Below are 23004 nucleotides of genomic sequence, written 5' to 3' on the forward strand. Positions count from 1 at the left end.
GGTAAATGATGTCTTCTCTGTTTAGACACTCGGGGAAATTGACATACTGCTGGACTGGAGGAGGCCTGCGTCGATAGATATTGTCATCCGCTTCAGATTTATCATCCGCATGAACGTGCTGCCATGTACCCTTACTTATATTTCGACATATAAGGTGAAGGTGCCGATATTCTGTGATTTATACTGCGCCATTTTAGGATTTCGTATCCCATGTCAGAACAGTCTCTGACACTGCGGGGGAGAGTTGGGGTGGGGTTGGCGTTTGGCGTAAAGTTTTCAGACCAAATCAGCAGATGAAAGCTTTAAACTGAAACTGTGTCGCTGTCAAGTGGGGGCGGGGGGGGGGGGGGGGGGGGGGGGTTGAATTTGTCTCGCTGCCTGATTCTTCTTTCTCTGTGAACTCGCTCCTGCGTAATCTTCAGTGTTAAGTGCATAAATAAACACATTCATTCTTTGATTCTGGAGGACAGACGCTAGAATCTGATTTTAACACTGGTGCATCACTCGTGTTTCCCATTATTCTCCAGATTAGAAGCCTTTAATTTAAAGTAATGTCATGTTGGGCAGTTATTCACAGATTTCATACTGACTTGTTGAAAAAAAAAAGTGCTGCAATTGCACTTACATGCTCTGAGGCAAGTAAAATGTAACATCGGCCCCAGATAGTGGACACATTTCAGCCTAATCTGAGCTACTTTTGGCACTTATGGCTCTCTTAGATCGCTGGCATGTGTTGTACGGGCCAGATGTGACCCAAACGTTACAACATGCCTGACATCTGGCCCAAATAAGGAGAACTTTGAGGCAGCCAGACTTACCTTGAGTCAGTAAATGTCCACGGGGGCTGATGACAGAATTGCACATGTGGATCACAATTGGGTCAGTTACTGATATCTCTACCAGGTACTTTTCAGCTATTTATATTGCTAGTTGGCATAAATGATGACCCACAGCATTCAAACCCACAGAATTATTGTATAAAACAGCTGTTATAACATCTGTATAATGCATTCAATTTTAAATGCACTAAAATCATAACTGCACAGTAAAGTTATTATTGCTGTATCTGCTTAATGCTGGAATACCCTTGGGATCACACACACACCACACACACACACACACACACACACACACACACACACACACACACACACACACACACACACACACACACACACACACATGCACACAGATCCATTCAGACATAAAGTAACAAACTCACAGAACTCTAATTCTGCTGCTTGCAAAAAATAAACATAATATTTCATTCAAAGTATTCTGTATTATGTGCAGTATGTTTTGAAGCCACTTCAGCTGTGACTGTGATGACTGTCAGTGATCATCCTCAGGTTACAGAGGTGAAGTGGGGCTGCTGGGCTTTTTAGTGCAGCAGTACACCTCATGAATGTCACTGGGAGGAAGAGTGGAAGAGATGTGGACAATTTATCTGTCTGTGTCACTCCTGAAAATATGGGCAAGATTCAAGAACAAATGAGTACACCTCGCAGGGAGATGAATCCATAATCCTGACCTGTATATATAACAAAAGTTCCTATACATGACTTTTTTTTTAATACTTCCAAGGTTTTTTATTTTTTATAGCATTTGCCTGTAGGATAAAGTAAATAAAGGGACAAACTGGTGGTGGTCTCAATTACTGCATGTTTACCACTGTGGTCTCACATATACACACACCCACTCACAAGGAGAAAAGAAATTGGTGACACCTGTTTGGTACAGTTAACCAGGAGTGACAAGGCTAAATGTGTGTTTCGTGGTTGGCACCATTGGGGTGTGTGGTCCGGCAGGCCAACCATAGCAGATAGCAGGTGGCCGCTAGTTGGCCATACGGAGCTGCGCAATGCGACCAAGAGGTTACCTGGAGCTCAGTCCGCGTTTTCATTTCTGCAGAGTTCAGGAGTGGATGTGGTGATTTTAAGGGGAAATGAAGGGAAATTGCTTTCAAAAACTAATATCCCCTCTTCATCATTTCCCAGACGTTTTCTCCTCTCCCGGTGCATTAAATACAATTAAACTAACTACCATATTTCTCTAAAATTGCTTTCAAAATAACGTGATATGAGCGTTTCTCTTCTCTGTCACCTTGGAGAGGGCGCATTGTGCCAGTAATTATTTTCGCTGTATTTTCAGCGTGGCACGAGCTGAAGATTGGAAGGGGCGTGTGCTTGATAAACAGGGCGTGGATTTGGCAGTCACACGGAAAGGAGTGTTGAGGGTTTCCTATAGAGCCGCTGCCAAGCAGCTACAGGGGCGCACAGAAGGCACGGATCGCTGTGCGACAGAAATTTTCAGCCTGAATCTGGCTGGGATTTTGCTCCAGTTATTGAAGGAACTTTTTGGTTTTGATACGCTGACGGATTTAAAGACAGTCAGAGGGCACTATAACGAGGGACATGTGGGGCTTCTGGATGCGCCATGGACAAGTTTTGCGCCACTTGCAAGTGTGGCACAAAACAGGCGCTTTTTAAACTGGTACTAGTTTGAGTAACTTTAGGATCAATCCCCCTGATATGGCATGTTTCCTGCGTTGTGTCCCCATGCTCAGGATTGCGACCCATGGGATGTAGTAAATGGAGAACTGCGTTCAACTTTGGACACCTGAAGGTGCAGTCCAAGCTGTCTGTCTTTTTTACCATGATTATTCTCTTCATTTACCTCTTTTACTGCCTCAACGGTTACTGTGACTCACTACCCAGACCTGTGTATGACCAGCAAAGTAATCTTCAAAACAAAATTATCTTGAAAGATGGACAAGAAACGGAGCAGCTCGGCGCGTATAACGCGCCTCCGGTCTCGTTTGTCCGGGAACAGCTGTCGGACTTGACGAACAGCGATTCTACGTCCAACAATATTTCTATAGCCAATAACTTTGGCAGCAAAAAATTCCCTCAGGCCATCATCATCGGGGTGAAAAAAGGTGGCACTCGGGCTCTCCTGGAGTTTTTGCGCATCCATCCAGACGTGAGAGCCGTGGGCGCTGAGCCGCACTTCTTCGATCGCTTCTACGAGAAGGGACTGGAATGGTACAGGTAAGGCGTGTGTGTTTGGTTGTTTGGTTGGTTGGTTGTTTCACTTTTGATTCAAGAACTTCTAATGTTTAATTAAAATTGCGAGTTTTCTTGCTGCACTCCTGAAACAGGAAAATGGGAATGAGAATTACATAGTAGGGTCAAAGCTGAAATCAAGAAGTCTGTCTGCTTTTCGTCACTTAATACCTTCAAAGTTCCGTCAAATAAGTTAAAAAACGGCCTTTCTCTTCCTTTGACTGATTGTGATTACCCCATTTATCTTGCGTTTATAAAGCTGATTCGTGGAAGGCCGGGAGACCTTTATTTACTATGAATTCACATTACAAAATGCAATCATGTAGTATATTGTTTCATAAAAGACAATAAAATACATCAGTGGTGTATCATAATATAACATCATAACAGGTCATGCTGGGGAATTAAATCTAGACCCTCTGTAGGGCCCTATATTATCTGTGTTCTCCTCGGGATTATATTGAATTGCTTGTTTCGCTCTGTCATGGAAACTTGAGCCAGATATGGCTTTTATCTTCAGTAGCTGCGGTTTTAATGCAGCTTGTCGGACCAGTCTGATGTGGCAGACGCCTGATTAGGCAGATGTTAAATTTAAAAAAAAAATAAATAAAAACGCTGAGCTCAGTTTGTTCTATTGGAATCAAAAATTGGTTCAGCAGGAGGATTTGAAATTGAAAATTTCTTCCCAGGCTTAGGCCACATTTGATATATCTATCAGTAGATATCCCAAAGGGAACCTGTATACTATAAATGTATTATTGGCATTTTCTTGTGACAGTAAATATTGAAATAGCATTGACTGGGCATGATGCAACAATAACACAACAAATTCAACACACTCTCTCCTTATTAGTGCTCTAATAAGTCTCTTTTAGTATAGGCAAACATTTCTGTGCTGAAAGAGGAGAGGTGAGGAGAGCTGAACTCTTCTAACCCCTTTCCTCACCTCTTCTCTCTTCATTAATATCTCTCAGCAGCAATAAGATGCTCTGCTGATAGCTTCCAAGGATGGCAGCATATTCAGTCCCCTGCCAATAAATTGCTGTTTATTGAGCTGACACACTGCCTCGCTAAGTGTCCATGCTGGTCCCCCGAGAGCCTTCGTCACTACCAGCTCCTAATCACACAGAGGGAGGAAGGCTGATTGTGGATTCTGGTGGTGTCGTTGATCTGATGGTGGCCCAGCTTTCAAAGGAGATATTTCTTTAGATACAAATGACTCTTTCTACTGAACAAATGAAGCTGCTTTTTATTTATTTTTTTTAAATAATAGCACCAAGTAGAGAAAAACATTAACATTTATCATTTTTTGCTATCTTCTAACAACATAGATAAAAGGTACAGATCGTCTCATATTTGATGAAGATAGAAAAAAATACAGTTACTGTACAGAGGGAGGAAGATGAGGACCATTACGAGGGAAGAATGAGGATCGGCTGAGTAAATGACAGTTTGATGAAGAGATGTGGAAAAAAAGTAGAGGTGAATGTGAAGGTGTGGCAGAAAAATGTAGCAAAAAGACAGAAAGATGCAATCAATACAGCCGGCAAGTCAGCAGTTCAGTGGCGAGTCCAGGTGGACGAGCGCTAAGTGACATCAGAGATCAAAGTACGTCTGCACAAGTGCAGGTTGGCTTATTACTTGACACTTGTTTCAGGAAGCGGAAGAGGCAGGGGATTTCCTGCTATGCCCACCGCATGAGGCAAACACAGAGAAAAAAAGGTTAATGTGTGACACGTGTGAGAAATGCTTCTTGAGGCAGTTTGGGTTTAAAAGCTGAAGATGAGTTTCTAATCAGCGATCCTCAACGTTGAGACAATTAAAGCACAGAACTGGACTAGTTCAATCCCATAAAACCTTTAATTAGACAATAAAAATTCCAGTGCACACCAGAGTAGGTGACACTTTTATTAGTAGAGTGCATTAAAAATCTAGGACTGAGTGAGCTGCACTTTTACTGCAGTTTTATCTTAACAGATTTTCTTTCTGTGCTCAACAGGTGTGCCTGTCCAGCAGGTTCACATGCACCCAAAATAAAAACACGTTAAATGGTTAAGTGGCAAAAGCCCGTATACAGTATTATTCCACTGTGCAAATTTAAATATAAGCAGCTACATAAAACAGAGAGAGAGATGTCAGAGTACTAAAATGCATAATTCCATTTCTATACATACATACATTACAAATATATCTCTAAGAATCACAGGATCCAAATAAGGGATAGGGAATCACTATGAATCCACAAATGGCATCTTGCAATTTATGGTTTTATCCACCAACTGCATAACTTATGAGATGTGACACAATGCAGATTCATTTTCTGTTCATTTCTAATCTATTAATTTTTAAAGTTACAAGATAAAGTAACCTATGATGGAATTAGTACAAAATGGTAAAAACCTCAAGTTTTCATTTTGATGTAAAGGGGAAGGTAAAACAGATTACTCGTCCTAACCTCTAAACAGTTTTTAGTTCAAATGTTAAGAAAGCCTTGGATACAAACTTGAGATGGAGAGTTTTTCAGGAAGAGAGCATCCAGAAGAAGAATATCGTTACTGCTGTGTCCCAGAGGTGCAAAACTAAAATATTCAGGTGGATTACTTCTGCCATCATATCCATGCTGTGTTTGCTGATACTTCTTTAAAAATGTTTTCTTTGTTTGGTATCACTGCCTCCAGTCTGTTGGTTTAGAGCCTATTTTTAAATGCACATTGCTGCCTAAGAGATGTAAAAAATGTAAATGTCACGATTTGTAGGCCATTTGCCGGCGTCAGTGATGACAATGCAGCACTGAACAGGATTAAATGTGGAAAGATCAGTGACCTTTACATGTTCTTTTTACTTTCTGTTGATAGGAAACTGACCTTACGCTGTTCTTTTTAGTGCTGATGTGATGTAAAACACCTCTGTTTTTTTTTCTTTCTTTTCTTTTCTCCTTTGAAGGTATAATGAAATGTGTGTTTTTGCTCCAGCCTAATCCGCTGACAGCTCTTGTCAACACTGTGTGAATTGGACTGGTGTAATGACAGGTCAGGCATTAAGGTGGACAGCTCAGGGACATATGAAGGGGGGTGAGATGAATTAGGCTCCTAGCTGCAGTTAAACAAGGCCTTATCGAGCATTAGTCAACACCCCTCCCATCCAGCCACACTCTTACCACGAAGCACTGATCTATGATGAGAACTTCAGTCATCCTACACCTCCACCTTGAGTGCAGTAGGGGATACTTGTTGTGCCCAAGGGCTGTGTAGTCCTCTGTCTTACAGACAAGCATTGAGTTATGTATATGCTGTTTTTATTTTATATGAGACAGATAAATGATCAAAGCAAGTGCAAGTAGTCCAGTGATTCCCAACCAGGGCTAGGTCACACATTACCTACAACTACTAGAGTAGTTCAAGTAATGGGGGTGGTGGGTGGGGAAACAGGTTATACTGTGAATTGAACACCTGGTTGAAATAATATAAAAATTGCTGAACAAAAAAAAAAAAATGGTTGATGATGATGATGATGATGATGATACTTTATTGATCCCACAATGGCGAAATTACAGTTAACAGAACACCCATCCAAGAAGACAAACAGAACAAACATGGGTTTATAATAGATACTAAATAATACATCAGATTTTTCTTCCTCAGTATCAAAGAGAGATGGTAATGCTAAGCTAAGTAGCAAAAAGTAAGTTTATTGATAGCTAAATAGTTTAATTTTTTAATATTAAATTACAAAATATAGTTCATGAAAGACAAGAATTTTACTTTTTTATTTGCATGCCATCACACAAAGGTGGCTAAAGGTTAGCTAGGTAGCTTAAAAGGTAGATTACATGGCTAATGGTTAAATTATTAAAATTGCTATATTTATGCAAAACAGTGGACACACATTTATTTTCCCAGCATTAATTAGAGATGCTAGCTAAAGGTTAGTTAATAGCTGAAAAGATAAAAGATCTCTAAACTGACTGGATAAACAGATGAACCAGTTGGCTAGCCTATTTAGTTTAAAAATGTATTTATTATTGATATATCTCAGCACATTTCCCCTGTACGCTGTATTATAGCCTGCATGAATAATAGACACATTTACTTTACATTACATTTATCGATGGGTCAACCTTATCAGTTGATATTAGCTATTTACCAATTTACCAATCTTTCTGTATTTGGATTTTTAACACATAAAACCTTAAATTTTAAAAAGTAAAGAAGAGACAGGAGAAACACCCTTCAACGATGTTATGAGTGTTGATATTGCATAGTTTGTCCACCAGAGATTACTCAGCAGTTTCTGTGTTTAGAATGCTGGAAGTGCAACAACCAGCTGATCTAGCTGGACTCATAAAAGTAGTAAATAAATAACTACATATAGTAAACTTTAGGGAAGTCTGTTCATGTTCTGTGTTTCTGAAAGAAAAAATATTGGTTGATATAGCAGAATATAGGATATTCCAAATATCGGTATTGTATCGGCATTAAAAATCCTATATTGGTCAGGCTCTACTAATGTCTTCCTCTTCCATTCTTCCTCTGATTTTCCTGCTTTTCTGCCTCTTCCATAAATCCAAAACTCATCTATTTTTGTAAATTAAAAAAAAAAATATGATTAATTAAGTGTAATTACAGCTGAAGTACCCAGTGTTTCAAATATATCAATTTGAAACAGAACCGTAGCATATAAAGCCAACAAAATCATCTGAAATTGGGCTGGAAAGCATCACTTAGTATCCTCTGACAGAGCTCTTCATTTCAAAGTGTCTTTGAGCTCGGAGAGCCATGGCCCTGTCTTCAACTGGTAACCAAGTAAAACACATGGACATCCTTAAAGGAAGCATTTGGCAAATTGTTTCAGAAAAAATGCTTATATGTGGAAAAGCCTTGGCTTTACCATCTACTGGAAACGATTCTGTGGTTTTGTGGTGGGGAATGAGGGTTCAGACAGCCATAGTGTGCAATGAGTGAGTGCGAGCATGTGTGTGAGCTTGGATTAATTCACACTGCTTCAGCTGTATACCTGAACTCCATCCACTCTTCTTCTTCTTCTTTTTCTTCTTCTTCTCCTCAGCATCTCCCCACCATTTCTCGACGCTATAAATATACATTTATATCTTGCAGATATAAATGTCATTTCCCCATATTGATCACCTAAAATAGGTTCTTTCTATCGATCTCCTTCTTGCTTGCCTTTATCACTCTGTTGCAGCAGAAATTAATTAACTTCTGAATATTCCATCTTGTTGACAAGAAGCTGGTACTCCCATTCACGGCTGACATTTATGCCCCACAGTCTGATCGTTGATGGAGTGGATTTATTTGCTTGTTCAGGTCACTCAAACTGTGCGATGTAAAGCCACTGGACACACTCTCACTCCTGTTAGAGCCTCTTTCTCTTTATGCCCTCTTACAGTCAGTACTTTTCTTTCTCTTTCCTTATCGACTCATTTCTTTTTCTCATCATAAAACCGAGAGAGCGTGTTGTATAATTCAGCTGAGGGCTGGATGCGCTGCCTAGACAGGAATGTCCAGGTTTTATTTCCTGTCAGACCTCTCTACCAATCACATGAGATTGTCTGGTTGAATTCCTCTGCACTCGCATTCTTGGAAGCTGCATGTTACAGAGTTTTTTAGACTAAAAAAGGATTTGGAAGAAAGGGACATTTCCAGCGAGGAATTCAGGAAAAATAGGAAATGCAAAGATCTTCCTGGAAGAGAAAATGTCTTTGGGTAGAAGACAAGGTTCAGTGCTTTGGAAGTCTGAGCTGTATCAGTACAACAAGAATAAACAAGTGGGTTCAAACCATTAACATTAACATCACCATCCAACATGTCTGTCAGAACTGACACATGTGACATGACACCAACATTATTTACACATAAATATATTATTTGTCGGAATGAGCCCAAAATTCAGCTGGAAAAACTTAAGGGCTGGAATTAAATATGACTTGATCAAACAAGACTTGCTCTGGAGGAGGTATGGATTTTTACTTGGTCAGAAAAAAGAATGATGCAGCTCTGTCATCAGTTTTTTGACAGCTCGCTGCTGTTCGCATGCCATTTTCATCCAGTCAGATTTAATAGAAACAGATGACTAGAGAGAGATGAACAATGAAAGGATCACAGGGGAAAGTATGAAACTCACCACATTTCAATCACAGTTGCAGAAAGAGAACGTCTGTGTGGTTCATCACCCCGGACTGATTTTTAATTCTGCTGTTTGGGGTTTTGATCCCAAACTGCTGTGCTGAGTATGTGCATTTTTAGTAAGACTCAGTAAGGGGGGGCCTTTACTTTTCTTGAGCCACGAGATCACTGAAATCTACCTCTCCCTTGTTAAGCAGACAGAGCAGACGAGGCTGCAAGAGACCTGCGAGATCAGGATAACTGATGAGCTGCCACAGACGACAAAATAATAATCCTGTTTCTGCCTCCTTCACCTTCTTTTCATCAGATCATTTGCCTCTTTTTCCACCCAGACTCTTGATTTGTTTTGTTTTTTTTCCTTTGCGCTGCGATTAGTCTTTTATATTAAATGAGTACGGAAAGATGGGGAGGTTAAAATTAGTGCAAAATCTGCAGGCGTAACTTATTCATAAATTAAAAAAAAAAAGAGGAAATGAAAGAAGTGTGGGCAAAAGAAGCAAAACTAATGACACAATAACTGATTTATGGTAACAGTCATCAGATTGTGTAAGGTATATATAATCATATATTATATATATTTACCCTAAAGAAGGTAACACCCCCACATTTGAAGCAGGCCTATATTAGATGTAGGCTTTTATTTTTTATTTTTTTAATATTTCTATTTTCTTACATTTTTAATTGGTCGTGTTAATGTAACAGTGCCTCACACACTTTCTTTCATCTCGATATGTTGCTGCCTTACCTGTATTATAGCAGGTAATGACTCACTTAAATAAGCTCTATATATAATATGCTCCATTCATTCGTAGGCCGGCAGCTACCTGCTGCACTCACAGTGTCACAGATCTGCTGATCTAACATGAAGGTTGATGAACTCTGCATGAACAAAAGAACTGTAAACATACAGGACAAGCACAGAACAGCTTGTTATGATTCATTTGAGGCCTTTAGTTGATCATGGAGACCACACCTCTGGCCATCACCAGAAACCCCCGGTGTTTACTGGTAATTTTTTATTTTGCTTATTTTTAGCAGGGAAAATGGTAATAAATATTACTGTAAATGTACCAGAGTTTGCCATCATTTTCATTTGTGGTCCAGTCCTGTGGCTATATTCTTATATTTGAGGAACTATGAAAGGCAAAAATTCCCTTTAAAATTAATATTTTTAACTCCACTACACTTACTGTATCAGCCCACCTTTAATGCTGCAACATTAACATGCTTTTCAGATATGATGAATAAAAATACTAAATAACCAACAATAACAAAAAATTAATAATATATATTTTTTCCTTTTAATATTGTGAGGAAAATCCAGAACTAAATGTTTTTCATAAGTTAAGGCTCATATTTCACCACATCCTGGTGCAGTATGTGTATAACTTAATCTAATATAATTACATTAGTAGAAACTTTGAAATTGTATTTCATTGTAAGGATATCTGATATTATTCTAGTTTTAATATGAGATTCAAAATTGAGTAAAATACATCTACACTTCATCACCTACAGTATGTGTAGTAATAATTAGTAAAACAGTTTTAATTCTAAAATATTCTGTAAGTGATAAACGGGATATATAAGATAACTATGTATAAAAATAAATAATTTTAAAAACATCTTTCATATTCAGCATCTTCTGGAGATCATTAGTCATGTAGTCAGCTCGACAATATTGAAATGATTACTGTTTCAGGAAGCTCAGGAATTTAAATTGCCTTTTAAGCCTGCTTCCTATGCTATATTTCCCACTGTTCGTTCATAGTTAGTGTTAATCCACAAATTCGCACCAAATTTGCCACTACTGGTCTCACTGGCGAGGCAGGAAATTATTGACTGTGTGTGTGTTTGTGTGTGGCCGCTGACCTCTCATTGGTGTCTATCTCTGTTTAATGTCTGACTGCCTGACGGGGTCTGGGGGGGAGTGGGTCATGAGAACCTGCAGCCACGCTGAGAAACCCACAGAAACACACCTTTCTTTGTCTGCTATAAAAGCTTCCTAGAAAATTCCCACACGCGGGAACTAACCAACTTAGAATAACTGGTTGATTGTTAGTGATGTCTGCGTGGGTTTTGAGAGGAAATTAGGTTAATTATGCCTGAAACTCTGGCACAGAGCGCTAGAGCTGAATTTGAGGACAAGCAAAACATCAAACAAGACATGTTGATGGGTGGAAATCTGGAAACCAACACCAGCTCCTGCTTCATGTCCATCCAAAGTTTTCTGTGTCCTGCATATTTGATGTCTATAAATGTAGCCAAAGCCTGCTAGGGCTGCTCTCTAAAGAGCCTGATAGATGCTACTAATAGCAGACCACTGCAAGGATGGTTTCCAGTTGTAAAAGTCGAGTCTCTGCCAGCAGTGATTTCCGTTTTTCAGCTTAAGACAGTGCTAACAATGAGCTGAGAAACCACAGGGATGAAGGCTGAAACTGCTCGGAAGTGGGGTTTTCACGATCGTACAGTATCGAGTGTTCTTATTGGTTGGGACCTGGGGAGTTGCCAGACAAGCAAAAGTCCATATTGAGTCAATTACAGTGTTGCTGAGGTGTGTTTGCCCAACATGTGTATGTTCTCATTTAGACGAGCTGTTTAATTAGTGGAAGCATGTGTTCCCTGGTGCTAGTGCACGGTCAAAGAGAAGGGTAAACATTACAGCATGTACCTCTTTTCACATGTTTAATATTTAACTGGACTGACTGGACCGAAGGTCAAACTAACAGCAAGTCAAAAGGCAATAAACAGCAATTTATCTGTTTGCCATAATGGGTCATATTTGGAGCATAAACTTATAATTACCGTTATTATAGATAAACTTTTGCAATATAGTTTTAATATATCAATATTACTCATTTAATTCATCTTTTGAATGCACAATATAGTGACTATAGTGACTATAGTAATTCTCAGATTCATTTTTAATTTCCAAAAATAGATTTTTTTTTTTTTTGGGTTAATTAAAATCAAAATAAAAATGCTAAAAATGCAGCAAAAAGATGATCTGCATTGGGGCATGTTGCAATATATTTGAAAACTAAAATAACAAAATAAACAAACTTAAAGATTTATTTGACTTTTCTAAAGATGTTGTTACTACACTGTTATTATAAATTCTTTGGCCCATGATAATTGTGCAGAAACTAAAACATACTTTTCATAGTTCTGAAGACCTGTTTGAATTTATTTGTTCTTTTTTTGTTGTTGTTGTTGTCTATTTGTTTGTTTGTTTTATTTTATAATTCCCTCTATTATGATTTTTTGCCCCACCCTCATTTGTATCACCTGTGTTAATCGACCACACCTGTTCCCGCCTCCTGCTTGCTCACTCATCTGGTTCTCATTACAGTCAAATTTTCCAGCAGTTTTTTGTTTTGTTTTGTTTTTTCATGTTTCCCATGTAGCCGCCGTCTTTTTTTTTTCACTTTTTTTTCCTACAGAATCTTACTCACTCGTCCTCTTGAGTCATGAATTTGTGCCGTCTCCCTCTGGGTGTTCAGTTTGATTTAATGTAAATGTATTTAAAGTAGCAAACATTCACATTAGAGTGAGTGGAATCAGTTTGCCTTTTAATTGTTAATCCAATTGGGCAGTTAATTGAGCATTTGCTCATTCCATAAGAAAGTGAATTTTGTTCCAAAGAAACTCCTCAAATGCCCGCATACATTCCCAAGTCTTGACATCTCACTGCCGGCCTAATTATGTAACCACAGCATCCTGTGATGTCGGTGACATCATGCCATCACTGAGGTTACGTTTGAGACGGCAGGAAGTGGACGTGTCCCTCTGTAATATGCCCGTCTCTCTCCACCCACTCTATCTGTCCGTCTTCATCCTGTGCTCGGGAGATCAGGCGAAGGCAGGGCGGGGTCCTTGAAGGCCCCCTGGCTAGCTGCTTGGAGATAAAGCCCCACAAGTAGGCCGCTGTGGGCCCGGCAGGAACACAGCAGTAGATTTTCCCATTTGATAAGCCAAGCAGAGTGGGAGCAATCAGTGGAAGCGACATGCATGTGCATACACACACACACACACACACACAGACACACACACTCAAACACACATATACACATACACACACACACACAGCTACTTAAACTCACTTGTATGGGCACATAAAGTACACTCATAAGTCCAGACACACATGAGGGTTTCCTTATTTTAGTGTTCTGTCATTATGGGCTGTTCTGTTATCAGAACGATCTTATCACCACATCCTTTCTTCCTAATCTTCATTCTGTCTTTTTTAAGAGCTTTATGAGTGGAGTCTTTCCCAAAATGTTAAGCTACTGCCCTAAAATATGCATTATACCACAAGAGCCAGAAATTCAATATAAAACATATTTACTCAGTCACGTTTCAGTCTGGTCGGTCTCAAGTTAATGCTACAGCTTAGTGGTTTTATTGAAATTCACATGTACATTCAACAACAAAACCACACAGATCTTCGTCTTTCATTATCTGTTCTGGTTTTTTAGAGGAAACTCTGACTGACCACTTCTCACTCACTCACCGCTCTCAGGCCTTGAGATGTGTCTATTAACTGTTACGCCTCTATTTTTCCCTTCAGCTAGACGCATTCTTCAGCTCTTTCCTACCGACCTACCCCAGTGATGCAAACCTCCTCGGTAAAAATACTCATCGCCACCCCCGGTACGTCAGCCAGACAGTAACCTTCGGAGCGTGTAATAGTCTACCACACACATACACAACTGTAGGGAGAGTAACATGATCTGTGATGGATTTATATCATACAAATATTGTGTGAAACTCTTGTGCCAACCTTCAGTATAGGACAGAATATTTGTATGGATCAAAAAGTATTGAATACGTACTGAATATGCTTCCAATAAACAGGCTTCAATTCTTTGGCCCTGATTATGTTTTCTTGCTTTTAGGCCATAACTTTAACTTGGACGCTCATTGTGGTCTTGTTTTTAATCCTAGGAATCATTCTGGTGAACTCCTGGGAAGTATTAACAAAATGTAATATAAATTGAAATATTATTCTAAGTAATATTTTAAAGGTCTTGCATTTTTAATGAACGCTGCATAAACCCTTTAGGGCTGCTTTCTTTGCATGAAAAGCCTCTTGAACTGCTTTTAGACACAAAACTCTGCAAAGAATCCCACATACAGTTTCCTATTATTCTTATTCATCTTATTATTATTATTGTTATTTTTCCTGAAATCAAATTTTGGCAGGCAGAGAAGCAGAACTGTAAAACCTGTAAAAAGAGGAAAATGTCCAAGATTTTTGTATTTTTTACAAAGCACTGAGTACATTAAAATTAAGACCACTGGCCAAAAACATCATCCAACTAACATAATGGCCAAACTCCAAAAGACACAAAGAGAAGCACTACTTTAGCTTCCCTTTTATTGAGTTGCTTACAGTCCCTGTTGACTTTTAATCAGCCCACAGAAACTTCTCAGCCCTGTATTTGCCGGCAGTAATGACAACCCTCTCCCTCCACGCAGCAGCTTTTGCAGATCTTTGAACACACACAGGCTAACTGTATCTGTCTTCATATGTCCTTCTGTAGTGGTTCGAGGATGCCAGTGTGTTTTAAAATCCCTTCACACATGTCAAATACATTCATAGCATTCTCTCTTTGAAGGATACAGTAGAGGCCAAGGGAAAGCTTTGAAGTTGCATTAAAAAAAAAAAAAAAAGGATCAGGAGTCAGTGGAGAAAAGTGGTGAGGCGAGAAGAAACCGGGGATAGAGAAAGGAAACGCAACACATATGAGAGAAATCTGCACACGATGACATGTTGCATTACATGATCTCCGTGATCCCTGGTGGTCTCGCCCCCTGAAACACAACCATCTGCCTCTGACCTTCGGGGTGGAAGAGTGCATTTCCGTGCAGTGCAGGCTGGTGGGGATTAAGAGGGTCCGGGAGTCTGGCCTCAGGCCCGGCAGAGCCGGTATGGATCACAGCTTTCAGAGCTCCGAACCTTGGGACCAGAGGGAAACTTCCTAAACCAGAAACACTTCCCTCATCTCCGCCATACACACACACATTCAACACGCGCACACAAACTAAAAACTTCATTGCTCCCAGATGTGGGTCCATCCTGTGGAGGGCATGTTCAGATGGTTACTGTGTGCACATATGTGCGCTGTGTTTATGTGTGTGCAAGGAAAAAGCAGACAGAGTAAGATGGGCTGTGCACAAACAGAAATGAAGATGGCTGGGGAATGTGCTTAGCACTGGAAAAGTGATAATAGGCATTTACAGTACCTTACCTTAACAAACGTGTTTTTTAAAACAAATAAGGCATTCAGCCTGCAAACAGTGGTAGGAACATACATCATCTTTGCTTTGCCTTTCTGCCAGTCTATCACTCGTATTACAATGTTTATATATAATAAATAACATCTAGGACATCTGGTTTAATCTCTAGTTTATTTATTTATTTTGTTTGGGTATTTACTTTTGTTTATTCACACTCTTTGCAAAGCATCCTTGGGTTTCTTGAAAGGCACTATATAAATTTAAGTTATTACTATTACATCAATTTAATCTACAATTTAATACACTGACTATTAAAGAAGCTGGAAATTTCTTTCCCTTTTACAAAGAAAGATCAAACTTTATAGAGTTATAATGTCAAGATCTCCAGACTTATATTCCCTACAGGTCAAACTATCCTGTATTGATCATAATCTCTTTTTTTTTCTCTTTGTCCATAGCAAGAGTATAAAGCCATCAATCACCAGGGTATTTTCATATTTTAGAAACCTCCCCTAGAGCTACAGAAAACATACTGCTACAAAGGGAACCACAAAGGGAGCAACTAATCTAGTAGATATCTCCCTAGTACCCAGTCTAATTTTGATTTATAGTTGATGCTGCTGCAGGATGTGGGCTGCTTATCCAGATTTGACCAAGCCAGGATTGCTCAGTTAAGTTTGGCTTGGTTTTTTAGCTCAATTCTGTATTAACTGCAAATTCTTCCTGGTGTTCACATGGACATTACTCATTTCTTTTGGATTAAGCACTTTTCATGTAGTAAAAATGTCAAAGAATTTGATCTTAAATGCAGCATGTGCAATAGTTACCTTGACTTGGCATGTAAAGGAGGGCTGGAAAATACTTTTCAAACACCCTGTTTGTCTAATAGCCCCTGCTTTCCTCTGGCTTTCGAGGTCAGCACAAACTAACTGATGTATCCTCATTCTCTGTTGATAAATAGGAGCCCACAGGTTTGCAGTCCCTTAAACAGTCTCTAATAAACTGCAGCCCACCCACACAGACCGCAAGCTGTGTGTGTGTGTGTGAGCACCTGGATGTGCTTGTATGCACAGATAAACGCACATCAGCATACTTTCGGACCCAACCGCATTCCTGCTCCAGACGCTGATGGGAGAGGTGTGATGAAAGCAAACATCAGGTTGCTAGGTCTCCCCAAACTCTCTTTGGCAGCATCACACACACACACACACCAATTGCAATCAGATAAAAAGAACAAACTCTTTGTTCTTCATCTTTGCGAGATAACGGGAGATGAGATGAGACGCTCCTGTGATGCAAGCTTAATGAGAGAATTTTGTGCTTTCTTGCGTCACTGCTGTTTTTCTTCTCTCCGTCTGCGCTCTTGCTTCTTGTTCTTTAAACTCTCAGGTGCTGGTCATCTTTTTCTACCCTCTCTCTGCTGTAATTCCCCCTCCCCGTATTTCATCACTGTGTGGCCTGAAAATGTAAACGCGATGTCAATACAAGTCCCTCTAAACCTCAAAAAGGTTACTGCGGCTCTCATTCAACTGTCTGAACTCAAACATTCTTTTAGTGCTACAGCACACTCATGAAATGGCACAAATGTGCTGGAATCTCAAAAAAATACACAAAAAAGTATATCGATGGTGCTAATATAGGTTTTTCCAGTGTCAGTGAGGCTGAGTTTGATGAAACCATCATAAAAAAGGCTGAGTCCTATGACAGATATATTAATGGGCCCAAGTGCATTGCGGCCAAAAAAATATGATAATTAAAGGATGCAACTGTTTCTTTTTCTCAACTGGAAATACTCACTTAATTGATTGCACATGTTTTCTGATGGGTTTTTGGGAATCATACTGGAAAAAGTAGGTGACACAGGTAGGCGGGGAGGGTTAATGGGGAAGTAAATCTGCCAAAACAGCTTCTTCTTTTTTCGGCTGCTCCCTTTAGGGGGTCATCCCAGTGGATCATCTGCCCCATCCCTAGGATCCTCCTCTGTCACGCCAGCCCTCTGCATGTCCTCCTTCACTGCATCCATGAATCTTCTCTGTCGTTTTTTTTTCCTCTTTTCCTCCTGCCTGGCAGCTCCATATTCAGCATCTTTTGACTGATATATCTACTATCCCCCTTCTGCACACGTCTCTCTAACTTTGTCTCCAAGCTGCTCAATGTGGGCTCTCCCTCTGACTTAATTCTAATCTTGTCCATCCTGGTCACTCCTGTTGAAAATCTTAACATCTTCACCTCTGCCACCTCCAACTTGTCCTCCTGTCTTTTTTGTCAGTGCCATCGCCTCCAAATCATACATCATAGCAGGTCTCACAACCATCTTGTAATATTTCCCTTTCACTTTTGCTGTTCTCCTTCTGCCACAAATCATCCCGACATTCTTCTCCATCCACTCCACCCTGCCTTGTGCATTGTCTATTGCTTTGAATGGATGACCCCAAATATTTAAACTCACCTACCTTCGCTACCTCTACTCCTTGCTTCTTTTCTGTTAAACCTGTCTCCCTCTCATTCACACACATGTATTCTGTTTCTACTGATTTCATTCCCTTTATCTCCAGAGCGTACCTCCACCTCTCCAAGCTCTCTTCCACCTGCTCCCTACTTTGACTGCAGATCATATTCTCATCTGCAAACATTACGGCCCACAAAGACTCCTGCCTGACCTCATCTGTCAGCCCGTCCATCACCACTGCAAACAGGAAGGGGCTCAAAGCCGATCCCTGATGTAATCCCAACAAGCATCTCATCTGTAGTGCTCTTTCTCAGTATGAAGACATACTGCTGCTCACTAATCGTCACCTCTGTTCCTTACCTAGCTTCAACAACTCTTCCCCATATCTTCATGGTGTGTCTCATCAGCTTTATCCCTCTCTAGTTACTGCAGTTCTGCACATCACCCTTCTGGGAAGCAGGTGACATAGATCAGCAAGGAAAACAGCATGCACTTACCAAACAATATATCACAGACTGATGTATGTAAGGGTGGAATTTCCTTTCAAAAGTGGAGTTGTTAAACTTCCCTGGGATACAAAGGAGACCTTTAGCTTCTTTTTTTTCTGGGACCCAGATCTATAAAAACTATATTGCCACTTATATTGTGCGGTCACAAGAAATAAACTCGTGACCGACAGGCTCAGAAACGTAGCTTCTGGGCCATAAGGTGTAGTTTACACTACATCCTAATAGAGATAGGACCCATGGAAACAGCATTGTTTTTGTAAACATTTCTCCTTTTGGTATTTGTTGCACATTTCACAATTTTGTTTTGCCTGGGCCCCGTAATCCAACTCAGACATTTCTTATGAATGCCACAAGTTGTGTATCTGGTGTTACCCTCATAGCTTCATGCCAGGGGACATACTGGAGTTGGAGCTGAGTGTGTGTGTTGGATCAGAGAAAGAGAGAGAAAAATGGAGTCTCCATCAGCACACACCAGAGCCCCAATAAGCCCCTCACTTACAGACCAACCACGAAGACTCCGACCCAACCGCCACCACATGCCTGCTGAGGAGGGAAGGGGGAAGCATGGAAATTAGCTGAGGGATCTTTCACAGTTGCAACACTGGCATTCTTCTCCGCTTAGATTTCTATAGCACAAACTGAGCCCGCGATTTGAATCTCCTTTTCAACTCGACGAAAGGAACAGTGCTTTTTGTTGTTTTTATAGGAGAGGAAAATTGGCAGAATATTTTTCACAACGGAGGTTATTAGATTCCATTTTAGAGTTACGGTAGTATTTGAAAGAAGCAAACGACACGAGACAAATAGGTTTTCCTTTCCCTCCCATTTCCCCCGATTTATATACAATCTGTTCTGGCAGGTTATGGAGCCTCTCAGTCAAACACAGGCTTTGGTCAGGGTTTGTTGAACTTTTTGAGGTATGTCTTCTCAGTCTGAGTCATCTAAGTAGGGGTAAAGATCAAGAGGAAGAGGGCAGCCCATTTAAAAAAAAAAAAAAAAAAGAGCCAAAGTGTGCCTAGAATACCTCAAGTACTGATAATAACAAGCAAAGGGCCAAAAGCAATAACAGGATTGGACCAGAAAACATGGTAAGTCCTATTATAGGATACCTTTGGGCTGTATGCAGTCCACAAGTATAACTGCTGCAGTAGTATAATTGAAATGCAGAAATCGAGTTACACCACCACAGCCCAAATAGTCCATAAATTCAATAACAATCCCAGTTGGTCATTTGGTTCTTATTTTCATATGTTATTACTTTTCTCGAGTATGATAACATTGATTGATTGATAAAAGTAATCCGTACAAATCTAACTCCCAGCAATTTATAAAACACTTACATCCATCTGTTAAACACACTGGAGCAAAAGTAATGAACTAAAATGTCATTTGCACCAACACAAATTATATTTCTTAAGGCCATAGGCTGGGGGGGGCATGTCATATCATATGATCCTGGAGGGATGATGTAATTTTAAATGTTACAATGTTTAAAATGTAGCTATCTGCAAAGACAAGTGTTAGGGGACAGAGTTAGAGGATATAGTAAAGGTTATCTCACCAGTGCCCCAAGTCTCATCGGTTGACTGGCTTGGGGTTAAGTTCAGAGGACCAGTCGAAGTGTTAAAAGTGTGTTTTAATCCAAATAAGTTGACTATCTGACCATGTTTCTTCGACTCTCTGAGTTCTTTCTAATAGTGATTCTGCATTCCCAGCATTAGGCCTTTTCCTGAGAAAACATTTAGCCATTGCAGAAAAGGCACACATGTAAATAATAAAGTACTGACAGCTGAATTCCATTCAGCAGCTTCAGTTTCAGAGCCCTGGTACCTGCGCGATGCTGCCTTACTGCTATCCTGTCTCAGCTCACTGAGTCAAACCATGACAGAGCTCCATTAGTAATTAGTAACACCTGTGATTTCCTAATGGTCAAAGTGTCTGCTCTGAAAAACACCTGCTAACTGATTGTATACAATGCTTTTGATTAACACGATGGCCAAACTGCAAAAAATAACATTTTACTCAAGTACAGTAGTACTGTAAACTACATTTCTGGAGAAATTGCATTATGATTGCTGAAAGTTTATGTAGCGAGCCTGCAGCTGTTGGAGCTGACAGTAGCCTGCAGAGCTACTGTGTTCGCATCTGAAAGCAAGCAGGAGGACGTTGTAAAAGTTCTACCTTGTAACGTTGGAGGTTTGTAACCGACCACACTGAGGCACTTAGTCTCCGGTTGTTTGGTTGGTTAAATAGTTAGCTGCTCCACCACTGGTTTCCATAGTGTCAGTGAGAGTAGCGCTGTAAGAAATACTAGTGGTATGACAGCAATATGACTATTCTTTCAGTCCAGCAGGACACTCTCCCAAGCATCAGGGAACACAGGAGCAAGAGCAGCGGTTATGAGCTTGTTTAGAAGGAGGCCGCGGATGAGAGGAAATTACTTTTCTGAGGTTAACATAGCCTTTGCGGTTTTCCTACAGTAGCCGCTCAGTAGCTCTCTCTCCCAGTCTAAACTCACATGGTCACTCAATCAATGCCAGCAGCTAATGTCATGTTTATCTCTGTCTAATCATAGATTTATCCCTCTAATTACAAAGTGAAATCAAAAAGCCTCGAAGGCAAGTGAGGCATCATCAAAGGAATGCACTGGAAATATTAAGGGAATGTATCATTTTTCTAATATTCACTCTAATATGTGAGTTTTCAGTAATACAGAGCACATGCTGGCATTTCCTGCAGTGTAGTGGAGTTTTTTTTCGACTATGGTTTTATAAATAGCTCTTTCTCTCTTTTATCCAGGAACCTGATGCCTCGTACTCTGGAAGGTCAGATAACCATGGAGAAAACCCCGAGTTACTTCATCACCAAAGAAGCTCCTCGTCGTGTCTTCTCCATGAGCCGCCACACCAGGCTCATTGTGGTGGTGAGAGACCCTGTGACGCGTGCTGTTTCTGATTACACGCAGACTCTGTCCAAGTCTCCCGGGCTCCCGTCCTTCCAGAACCTGGCCTTCCGTAATGCCACCACAGGCCTCATCGACACGTCTTGGAGCGCCGTGCGCATCGGCATCTACGCAAAACATCTAGAGAACTGGCTGCGCTACTTTCCACTCTCACGCTTCCTTTTTGTCAGCGGTGAACGCCTTGTAACAGACCCAGCAGGCGAGATGGGTCGGGTCCAGGACTTTCTAGGACTCAAGCGTGTGGTCACAGATAAACACTTCTACTTCAACCAGACCAAAGGTTTCCCCTGCCTAAAGAAGCCTGAGGGGAGCAGCAGGCCACGCTGCCTGGGGAAGTCCAAGGGGAGGCCTCATCCCCAGATACCCTCTGAGGTCCTGCTCAGGCTCAGAGACTTCTACAGACCTTTTAATCTTAAATTCTACCAAATGACTGGCCACGACTTTGGCTGGGAGTAAATGGCAACTCACCAAAGCCCTTAAAAACTGCCAGTTTTATTCACCAACAATTAAACACAGGCAGGGATATTATGTGTTCTATTGTTTGTCGCCAAATGTTCTGCTGTGCATAACATGCCTTTCTTTCATTTCCTAAGCTATGATATCTGAATCCCAACACATATAGGAGCCTTCACCTTGGTTTATAACAACTACGCTGACCAAATTTAGAAGAGCTTCAATCCTTTGAGGTGCTTTAACAAGCATTTTTTAACAAAGACTTGTGTAAATGGCTTGTTTTGTGCTCATACTGACAAGCACAAGCCAAACTAGAGCATACTGCTTATTCACTTAAGTCGGGGCGTCAAACGCTTGGCACCCCAAGAGCTGCACGTAATGTATGTCAAGCTGTCATTGCTGTCCAAAGTAATGACACACCCAAAGTTAAACCAAAAAGAAAAGAGATAACAAGCTTCAGCAGGTAAACAAAGCTACGGTAAACCAAACGACAGCAATGAAAAAACTAATATGTGCACACTGGTACAATCATAATAAATGCAAACGGGTGGTTCACACAGAAGTTGATCATTCAGAAACAGTTGCATCAAATCAGCATTTCATACTTCTTTTATGGACTTTTATTTCTTTTTTTAATATAAGATGTAGCAAGGATTATATACCTGGTTCTGATGAAGAGAGGTACCAAACATAGTCCACTACGTGCTGTAAATTTGCAGTTATTTATGTCATTATTGTAATGAGTGCATATTTACAGACTGGAAAGGAATGTTTACAGCCAGTAAACCTGTGACTGTTTTCCACTTCATTTGATTAACACTTATCGTTTCAAATGGTACAGTGCTTACATGTAATTGTGTATTTCTAAAAGTCTAATTTATAAGATGACAAACTGTTGTTGAATTTTCTCTGAAACTTTTGTATTTGAAATTCTGCTGGAAATTCTGACTAAATATTTTGTTCTGAAACAAACTTTGGGGTCATTTTTTGCTTTTTTATTTATTTATTTTTTTTTGATGATGAGAAGTGGTTAGTTCATCCTCTTTGTACTTATTCCAGACAAGCCAACTTTGCTCTGGCCAAGAATACAACATACATCTGTGGGACAGATGATTTGCTAGTTTTCTGGGAAAGATGTACAAGACTCGTGATGACTAGGAAAGAACATGTAATTAATCGG

The 23004-nt window shown here is 40.2% G+C and overlaps 1 protein-coding gene across 1 annotated transcript; it reads left to right on the top strand.

The window, feature by feature from the left end:
• Positions 1–2252: 2252 nt before the first annotated feature.
• On the top strand, positions 2253–22708 carry LOC115798200 (heparan sulfate glucosamine 3-O-sulfotransferase 6). Its single transcript, XM_030754956.1, has 2 exons — positions 2253–3050; positions 21209–22708. The coding sequence occupies exons 1-2, from the start codon at positions 2578–2580 to the stop codon at positions 21825–21827; spliced, it is 1092 nt and encodes a 363-aa protein (XP_030610816.1). The 5' UTR covers positions 2253–2577; the 3' UTR covers positions 21828–22708.
• Positions 22709–23004: the final 296 nt, after the last annotated feature.

The sequence above is a fragment of the Archocentrus centrarchus genome, chromosome 19 (genome assembly GCF_007364275.1).
Source record: "Archocentrus centrarchus isolate MPI-CPG fArcCen1 chromosome 19, fArcCen1, whole genome shotgun sequence".
Lineage (NCBI taxonomy): Eukaryota > Metazoa > Chordata > Actinopteri > Cichliformes > Cichlidae > Archocentrus > Archocentrus centrarchus.

Bases quoted from the DNA above. Each gene is read 5' to 3' on its own strand.
- LOC115798200 (XM_030754956.1), top strand. From the start codon at position 2,578: ATGGGATGTAGTAAATGGAGAACTGCGTTCAACTTTGGACACCTGAAG. The intron at 3,051-21,208 runs GTAAGGCGTGTG...TCTTTTATCCAG, and splicing joins AAGGGACTGGAATGGTACAG to GAACCTGATGCCTCGTACTC.